Below are 10,755 nucleotides of genomic sequence, written 5' to 3' on the forward strand. Positions count from 1 at the left end.
TTAAGTTTTCAGTTTTAAATTTTACGATTTACCATTAATCATTTATTTATTCTACATTTAGTTCTGTTTAATTTCGCGCACATATATATGGTCTATATAACTATATTTTACAAAGTAAATGTTTCGGTAATTTGATCATTATAGCTTTGATCGCCATATTAAAATAAAAGTTGATAAAAATTTATAATTTATTAATTTTTTCCTGTTTTTAATATAAAAATAGACCATTGCCAGATACATATGTATTTTAATATGGAAAAAGGATCTTTAATTTTGTGATATACCATACTTCATTCATTTAATAATCTGATATTTTTGTCGGTAAAACAGATGACAGCATATATATATACACACACTATCTCCTTAAAGATTTACATAATTTATTAATCATTATCTAAATTTTTTGCACTTTAGTCGCAGATGTTTGCGCATCGGTGGCGCGAAAAAAAGAAAAAAAATTGATGAGCATACGCTGCGAACAATGAGAGCGTCGTTCACTCAATGCATCCAAAGTGGCGTGAAATTCACCCTCTAGAAAACGAGTACAGTGCGCGTAAAATTGTTACATCTAGACAAAATCATTTATGTCGGTACCGATATAAAAAAATAAATTATTAACATTTGTAAGAAAAGTACTTATGTATCAATATGCTTTTAAATACATATCGCTTATAAAATAAACTCTATTAGTGTCTGACGATAGTTCCTGATCTAAATTTATTTAATTACGCAAAGCCATTGCGTACAATAAATAAAACCAGATTGATAAAATACATTGAATATCAATAAAGAATTATTATTTAAACGATATCAATCATTCGCGTAATAAAATGAAATTTTATATCAGAAAATATCATTAGTAATATAAAATTCAATTTATAAGCAATGTGTTTAAAAATGTATCGATATGTTCTTTCTTCTTGTAATAAAATATTAATAACTTTTTTTTTCATGTAGAAGCGTTTGCAGAAAGGGGCGGCTCCATCGGTTCCATAGCGCGTCGCCGCGGCGCGGCGCGGCGCGGCGCGGAAAAGCTCGCGGCGAATTTAGTGATGCGGCGGGGAGCACAAGGTGGTCGCGGACCACACGGAATGGAACGGCTGACTCCAATCAATACGCTCGTCGCGCGAACGCGACGGACGAAAGCAAGAGCTAGCGCGGCCGGCGGCTGCGGCGGCTGCGGCGGCGGCGGCGGAGGCGGTGGAGGTCCGCACGCTCCGGCTCCACTGCCTCCACTCCACTCCGCGAGTCCGCGCAACCGAGCTTTCAGTCGGACGCACGCTCGCGGCTCGCGTCGGTAGCTCGTGCGTTGGCACCGTGAGACAAACGTCCACCCGCACGTAAGCGCGCACCCCCGGCCCCGGCCCGACGCGGCGGCGTGGCACGGCGTGGCGCGGCACGGGGATCGCTGATCGCACTCTGAAAGGTGGAGTAGCGTCTCGGGCGGCAAAATGGCGGCCGCGGTAAGAAACAAATGATCGAGGTTGGTGAACGGCGGTGATAAGAGATACGCCAAAGCCGACCAAGGTAGTTAGTAAGGTACCTCTCGGCGATCACACGATATTTCTTCGGTGATTCCTCCCAATCGTGTGGCCGGGGTGTAATATCCGGCGCTGGGTGACGTCGCGAGAGCAAAAGATCGCGCGGTGAGCGCGACGCGCGTTCCACCCCCGAGGGACGCAAAGCTCTCGGAAGAGGATCGCCCTGATTTTCAAGTCACGAGGGTGGTCACATGAGAGTTCGTCGCGGAACGCTGGTCGCGTGCGGACCCGTTGACGTGTGAGCGTGATTCGATTATCGATCACGGATCCGTCGGCGAAGAAGCGTGCACGGCGCGAGAATGCTCGCGGAGGAAGCGACGTGGAATCCGACTGCTAGGCACGGAGTCGGGACTGCGGGAAAAGGTGCCGGGGTTCGATAGATTGATGGACCTGCCGACGGGAATCCGATCGCGTCGCAACCATGCATCTGCATTTCGAGAAGAACAACAACGCCAAGTGCGACTGCAATATCTTGTCGCTCAGCTGGATGGGAAAAGTGCCGGACGAGTCGCCGGAGGTAAAAGTTATTGAATAATCCAGACTGAACGTTATACAATAATGTAGCTATCGATGATAAAACATATAATTAACAAATAGGAAATAAAGGCTCTAAACGGTCAAGCTGGATTTTTAACTGTATAGATAATTGGATATGAATTTGTTGTATATTCACATTACAATTTTAAAGACTTTTAAAGACACTTTGTTTAACTCTCTCTTTCTTTAATTAAACAGTTTAAAATCAACACATCTATTATTTTCTTATTCTTTATGATTATAAATTATTTGCTACTTCCTTTTCGTCTTTCATCAAGTATCCATTCTCGTTAACGCATGATTAATCATTAATATAATATAAAAAAATTTCTCTAAAGACCAAAGTTATGAAAAAGAGGTCATTCGATGATTTCCATGCGCGTTAGATTATTCCGTCCAAGATAGAATCAACGTTCTTCTCTATATTTGATCGAGCGAATGCAGAAGGCTAAAAATACATTTTATTGCGCCATTTGGTGTTCTGCAAGTCATGAAATAAAATAGATCGTCTTATATACAATCGTTAATAATATGGACAAATTTATTCGCGCACGACGTGCAGACGATATTGTATAATTAATACGCGGTAGATAAGAAGAGTCTTTAAACTAGTCACTCAGTAGATTTACACACGTTAATATCATCCTGATAGCTTCATCGAGAACCTCTTCATCAGAAGCGAATAGTTAGCTTCGGTGTTTTGATCTTAGCTCCTCTTGAACTCGTTTTAGACCGTCGATATTGTCTGTAGTTATTTTTATATATCTCTTGACTGACATTAACTCCCCGTCGAAAAAATTCTAATTTAAAAGGATACATAATATCTATCTGTAAATATCAGTAAATAGGTGATAATAAATGTAGATAAAAAAATAGTTTTAATTAATAGTTTTAATTAATGCAATTTTAATTAACAATGGAAGAGAACATGAAAACCTATCTATTGGTTTTTCTAGCGAAAACAATTCTTTATATCATTAATCTTTATATCATTTAATAACAAAAGAATAAACGTTTCGATCTTACTATTAGGTCATCCTCGTTCACAAGGAAAAATTTACAAATTATTCAATCTAAATAACGGTTGTTTATTATATATTTTAATTATCATTCTAATTATTTGAAGACAATTTTTATTTTATATGACACGTTCCGCCGTGAGAAAAACGATTTATAGGTTTCAAACTTGAGAAATAGTAAGAACAAGTGGAACGATGGGTGGGAGATTGAAAACGTTAACGGGAACAGCCGGTGCTGCAGTAAAACAGTATATAGGCGTGAATAAAAACGAAGCTGCCATACTTTGACATATATACTTTGGCCACTGTCGCACTTCGCATCACGGACGACAGCAGATAAAAGTTTTGCTGGGGCGAAAGCAAACGAGCTTGTGCTAGTCGCACTGTAACGAGTGTGAAATTAATTTATCCCACCTCACGTGAGACAACTGAAGCAGTCAAGTCGGGTTTATATGGTCGGCTAAGACCATTTGTAATAAAATCTGACGCCTGAATGCAGGCCGACGACGACACGTTGATAACGAATATCAATAGTTGTTGCGCATGAAAATAGACGACTCTCCCATTACCAAATAAAATAATGCAAGATGATCATTAACTCTCTTTGTACTACTCGAATCCGATAATAATTTCTAATAGTCTCGTGATCGTAATTATTAGAGAACAAGCTGATATTATGATACCTCATTTACAGCTTTTACAATAACTTTATTAATAATCAATATTTAAATTTACTAACGATTGTACATTCGACAAAGTATTGTTTAATCGATTTTAGATTCAAAGTTACGAAACATTTATTATGAGTTCGACTCCCAGCCGAAGTAATATTTTTCGCAATAAATTTATTTGCAAGTTTTTCAGATTAATAAAAATCTTTCTAATATGATTGAGCAGCAAATTATTAAGAATTGCTTGTCAATTTAATTTAATTTGTGGTATTATTACGGTAGTTCAATTGCGTTTATAAGTTCGGAAAACTAATTCGACGTGTAGTTCTAAATATGGTGTATATGCATCTATATGTATATAATTCATATTGAATTATTTAAGCATTAAATAAAGATCTAGCTTTAACCGTTATAGACACATTTAATTTCTAATTCTTATTGGTCGTGTATGGTCTAAAAATGAGATCCTTATTGTAAACATTTATTATCAAGGATACTATTTATAAAAATGTGGCGACATTATACATAATGACTTGAAGAGAAATAGGGATGGTAATATGACTTTCCAGAAAAGATCTAAAAAACTGATTCTGTTTAAAAAACAACACCTTACAAAATTAACAAAAAAGTAAAATATTACTAGAATTACTAGAACACGTAAATGTATACCCATATTTTCTTTCGCACATAAGTTATTCAATATTAAAAATGTATAGTATATATGATATGCAAATTACAAATTAACAATAGAATTACAATTAATTTATAGAATAATTATTTTGAATTAAGAAAACCTCGAAAAAAAAATTGTCGACAATCAGTTCGCTTAGAGTCACATTAGCAAAATGTTATTGTTTAATTTATGCATAATTTGAAATGTATATACAAGCTACAGCTCAATAAAATATTAAATAATAAATAATTTAAATATACATATTATATGTTTGTGTGATAATACGTACGCTCCAATTTAAGAAGAACAAAGAAGTTTATGTAATTAAATGCTAAAGTATATCTTAAAAATGCTTTGAAATGCTTGAAAGTAAAACATTATAATAAATATTCACTATTATGTCTAGGAATATTAGCATTATGTAACGGAGAGCTACTGAATAAATAATTTCATAAATAATCACTAGAATTCACTACCTAATAGTGAAGCTACCAAAAGGAACTATGATATCTAGCCATAATATCATCTCTTTCTCTATTAATTATTATATCTTGATGTGTTCTTCATAATTCGCAATGGGTGGCAATGTTAGAATTTTAGACCGAAAACTCAGAATCGCTATGCGGATCATGCTAATGTACAATGTATGGTTAAATAAATACATCTGATAGAAATCCAATAGTTTTTGGGATAGCAAGGGATCTCTATAGATTAATAATGCCACGAGATTGCATCAAAATAGCCGCAGCATAGATTGGAATCCGTCAGGACGAAGCGTGCACATCGCAAGAGTGTATATGGAGGTGTCACGAGGATGAAGAGTTTCATCGGGAGGGTTGCTGGAAACCGTGTACACCCGTGACTTAACTTGGTGACGAGATGAAGATCGGTGTCTCGAGTGGATCTTTTTATACGGGCCAACTAACGAGTGCCCAAGTTTTTTGCAACGAGTTTTGTTCCATGCCGCCTACATGGCCATTGAGAACTGGTACAAATACTAGATGTGCCCTTCATGAGGGCGGGTGTAATGGCGAAATTTCTTTTTGTGCCAAGGCGCAATAGCGTTTGCCAAGTTGAATAAAGAAATGCTTTATTTTTTGCCGCACGTGTAATTTCGAGATTCTGACTTCCAACAAAGAAACTTGTAAAAATTTTCTTCCGATTTTGATGAACTTTGAATATGTTGTTCTTTAGACAAAAATAAGAAGCTCGTATTTTTTTTTTTATAAGAACGCAATCGTACTTTTAAGGGACGCAACATTCCGTTGAAAAAAATCGATTGTCTGATCTTTCGAAACGAGTATCATAGAAGATAAAAACAACAAACTGTAAAAGATAAAACGTTTAAAATAAAAATTGAATGGTTTGAAAAGTATTTTATGATAATTTTAAAATATTTGTTTGGACAAAAAAATTTTTATTTATAGAAAATAAAAATAAAAAATTTTTAATTATTATTATATATACAATTTAATTATATATACAATATTATTATATATTATTATATAAATTATATTATATTATAATATTATTATATATATAATACTCTTAAAACCATTCAACTTTTATTTCAAACATTTTGTTTTCTCTCTTATAATTTCAACGATATTTCCTTCAAAAGACAATAAAGACCAATTTTCTTCAAAAGGGTACCTATTGTACTTCCTAAAATTTCGATTGTGTGGGCTATTATAAAACAATATCTCTTATTTTTTTTGTCTAAAAGACAATACTTAAAACTCATCAAAATTGGAGAAGAATATTTTCGTAGATTTCCTTATCAGTAATTGTCAATAAAACGTCGTTCGTATAGTCTTAATACATTCTTTCAAGGCTCTCTCGTCTCTATCTCGATAATCAGTTCGTACTTTCCCAATTCTAAGTATACGCATATCCATGGGCAAATACGGGGATTAATCTGACTACCAAACTCGGACACTCAAACAGGACGCAATCGATCAGAGTTAATTACGATGGTCGTATTTCTTGATTGACAAGCACACCACGCCTCACGTCGTCTAATTCACCGCCGGAGATCAATCTGCAATTGGCGATTTTACGGAAGTCGACCCTCGCAGGAAGAAGTGCGATGAAAACGGTGTAGAAGTGGGGAGGCTCAATTACTGGAAAAATAATTGACTTATGGCAGAGTGAATTCGATTGAGTCACTCGAGTCAGCCGTCCCCAGGGGAATTCGATCAGTACGCTGCCCATTATTTTCGTGTTGTTAACTACCCACTTCGTCATCTTTTCGAAAGATCGTAAAAATCTTCCGCGTTTTCTCGCAAAAACACAATATAACACTGTTAATCATTACATCCTTGTTATTTATCAATGTAAAACAAGAATAAAATAATTCACTGTATCATACTGTGACCTTCCTGGAAAATTCTACGTCATCTTCACGAGAGAGACCTCCATAATAAAACGCCGATATTCCGCGGGTTTGTATACAACGACCGTTTCATATAAAATGTCAGAGAACTATTACATAGTATAAATTTTGGATGGCACCGTAAAAGGCTGCTGCAGATAAATGATGGTCCATTAGAAGGACGGGCGCGTTACGAACGACCATTCTCAACTTGTGCCGCGATCAAGTGGGATTTTCTTGCTACTCCATTGTGTAGCGGGAAAAATTCTGCAGCTAGTTGAACCCGGTTCCCGGTTAGAGAACGACAGATCGAGTTTGTAACCCATGTGAGAATTGGGATGCGAATTTTTTAATGTGGATCCTGCCGGTGTGACATGTACGTGAGATAATCCACCGTCATACATTCCCATTATATTCTCGCATTGTGAATTGCATTGTGAATCGATAACGTCATTATTGAGAGCCGTTACGCTGCTACTACTACGGCCATTGTTCGCCAGTAAATTCTATCGAAGCGTTTCGAAAAAGCAAACGTTACGCTATTCTCTCTCTCTCTCTCTCTCTCTCTTTCTCTCTCTCTCTCTCTCTCTCTCAATCCTCTGCAACGTGTGCTGTTATTCGCAGCACAAAAAATCTCGGCCCGTCTCGTTCGCCGTTCCGCAAAGTGCGTCTTCGCGCAACATCGATTTTCACCGAGCCCTCTCTATTTTCCGCGGATTGCTCTCAACGTGTTTGCGAAGATTGGATTACCGCTGATTTTTCTTCCTACGCTCCTGCTATGCTCTCTCCTCTATTGTCATATCTCTATGACTCTCAAAAAAAAAAGGAAAGGGAAAACCACCCTCGGTGCTCATCAATCACAGCACATGGAACATTTCTCACCGGTTGATGATGGAACTTCAACACGATTTTGGGAAACATACTGACATACACAAGTGAAGCAATGTCGACATCGTGTCCAAAAATTAGCGCAATCAACGAGATATGAATTGCTTAAAATAATTAAAGCTATTGGATGATTTGACGCGGCGGCATCTTCGTTCGATTTTTATTGTTCCAATATTAGATAATTATCCGAAGAATTTTCCCTAATGAACCGTCGAATTTTTTCACTTCCTGTTCGTTTCGTTCATAATAGACTGCTCAAAGTGCTCAGAGGATTTTTGTAGTAGCATGATTTTAATAATCTACTCCCATATTTCATCTCATCATTATCTATTATCTATTTTACAAAAGACCGCCTCGCAAAACATCTTCATTAGATCATACTTTAATTACATCCAGCCCAGTGCGTATATACATAGATAGCATACGTGTAGAACGAGAAGTTTTGTTTATCACAAAACACGCGTGTAGAAACTATTATATGCCTACGACATATAATCCAGTTTAAAATTTTAATGAAACGCTATGATGCAGTTTATTTACGCTTACGGAGTTATCCCATGCGCAATATTTTAACGGAAACTTCATCGCGGATAAAAAAGAAGGATTCTGTTGGTGAAGATCTTGATAGAATCGTGTGAAAAGTTTCTAGAACTACACTACTAAAATATATCTTTTTCATAACACGTCGTTAATCTTCTTTTCAAAACTTCGTAAAGAATGATAAATTTCTTTCTTAAAATGACGTTGTTAATTAATCCGACCGCTTTTTCAAATATATTGCAGTAAATTGGAGAAGTAAGAGTCCCATCGATCGATGGGACGAATGCCAAAGGGGACGCAAATTATCTGGATTGAATATTTTCTGTATTTATGCGATTATTCCTATGCCAAAATCTAATATATATAATTTTGCTAGAACAGATATAAATATATCACTTTAATTTTATTTTCATATCGCGTGTATCTTTCGAAACGATTTTCTATTAAAAGAAAGCTTAACGCGTCGAGTAGTAGATAAACCTGTGAGAGAGAGAGAGAGAGAGAGAGAGAAATACTTTTAAAAATATAGCATATATTTCGATATTGTATCTTCTAAGGATTCGGATTGACTTGAGTAATTATACCTACATAATAATGGGTCTGAGGGTGAAACCCTTTTCAGCATTGAAATCCTGGCTACCTAATATTGTCACGTTTAAGTGGAAACGAATAGTAATAGAGTTCTAGTAAGCATCTTCGATTTCAATTGAACGCTTGTGCTTTCCTGACATCGAAGGGTCGATCATATCGAAAATTAACTTGTCTGATTATTCATGGCGACTAATCCCTTACTTCTATACTTAGCTAAACGTAATACATTCTAATTGAACTCGATGATCAAACTCCGTGAGTTGAATAATAAATCAGGCCTAGAAAGTAGTCTCAGGAAATGTCTAGCGTGATAAGATAGTTACTAGATAATTTATTTGCAAATTTAAGCGATATTTTATTTCGCCGTCAACTCTGGTTCTCGTATTTTTAAAAAGGTCACAGTGTTCTGTATGGAACAACTCTTTTTGGTCTCATTATTTGTGCCACAGAAATTTTGAACCGTGATATTTATCGGAATTGACTCCGCCTCTTGTGAGAAAATCGTTAAAAAATCTCCACGCTAAAATTCGATGTTAATATTCATTAATCAGCAATATGACGTTTCTATACGCGCTATAACACGAAAGTTTAACTAACGTTCTCCTTTTATTTACAGGACGAAGGATGGCAACTCGATCGTATAAATTACTACCAGGAAGGATGGTTAGCCACCGGCAACGCCCGTGGCTTAGTAGGAGTGACTTTTACCACGTCGCATTGTCGCACCAGAGCCGCGGAACTTCCACTCAGGGCGAATTACAATCTCCGAGGGCATCGTAGCGAAGCAAGTATCGCTTTTCCTCTAACTTTTCGCCACCCAAACCTCTCCAAGCTGTTTGAACGAAACCGACATTTAATTTCTACCTGCAGGTCTTCTCTCCCTGAGCGTCAATGACGCTTATATGCATTTTCATAGCTTCCCTCACTATAAAGTCATTGCAATATTTTCACTTAAAACTTTAATTACATGAAAAAAATTATTTTTTTACATCTTTCACATTTTATGACTTGTTTCATCAAACGGCAATTTATACATTAATTGTAAGAAAAAAATTTGTTGATACTTGTATTACATGTTACTATAATTATGATTATTACTGCAATAACATTAGCAATAATAACTAGATGTATAGTTCAATCAATAAATTATAAATATATATGTAATTGAGAATAAAAAATAATTATAATTATAGTTGTTATTATTATTAGTATTATTGCTATAAAAATTTGCAATTACTATAAATTATAGTTCTAAATATTTTTTAGGACAATCAACAATGTAATATAGTTGTCACAAAAAACGTGACACACTATAAATTTCATACATATAACTGTTATTACTAACATTATAGTAGTAATAATCATAATTATAGTAACATATAATTAAAATTAAAAATACCAAAAATTTGTCTCAGTGTCTATTGGATAATAATCAACATGCTCAATAATGTGAAATATTATTACAATTTCATTTTTCTCGAAATTGAATCTTTCAACGCGAGCAGTAATAATATATAGTAACATGTAATTATAATTATAAATAACAAATATATTCTTCTCAATTTAGATTAGGTGATAACCAACGTACTCAACAATGTCAAATATTATCATAATTTCATGGTTCTCGAAATTGAACCTTTCAACGCGGGCGATATCCTATTTTGCTTCGCGATATTACGGAAGGAAGCGTACGAGGGTTATCAGTTAGTAGCAGTCAGTGTGTATGCTTTATCTGCTCGACGCACGAGCCGCGGTAACCGGTTGCAGAACGTGTGAGTTAAATCGACAAAGAAATTGGATGATTGCGCGACGCTGATAGGAGCCAACGATATATTGAATCGTTAAAGAAACGCAAGCAATTTATATAAATAAAACGACAAACACACACACACATTCTCTCTCTCTCTCTCTCTCTCTCTCT

The 10,755-nt window shown here is 35.7% G+C and overlaps 1 protein-coding gene across 1 annotated transcript in view; it reads left to right on the forward strand.

Moving 5' to 3' along the window:
• The first annotated feature begins 1,962 nt into the window (after positions 1 to 1,962).
• LOC105626500 (tubby-related protein 4) overlaps positions 1,963 to 10,755 on the forward strand; it is a 21,651-nt gene continuing 12,858 nt past the window's right edge. Inside the window, exons 1-2 of the mRNA XM_012207800.1 lie at positions 1,963 to 2,058; positions 9,451 to 9,618. Coding sequence (XP_012063190.1) covers positions 1,963 to 2,058; positions 9,451 to 9,618 — 264 coding nt within the window. The remainder of the gene's footprint in view (positions 2,059 to 9,450; positions 9,619 to 10,755) is intronic.

The sequence above is a fragment of the Atta cephalotes genome (assembly GCF_000143395.1).
Source record: "Atta cephalotes unplaced genomic scaffold scaffold00005, whole genome shotgun sequence".
In the NCBI taxonomy this organism is placed as follows: domain Eukaryota; kingdom Metazoa; phylum Arthropoda; class Insecta; order Hymenoptera; family Formicidae; genus Atta; species Atta cephalotes.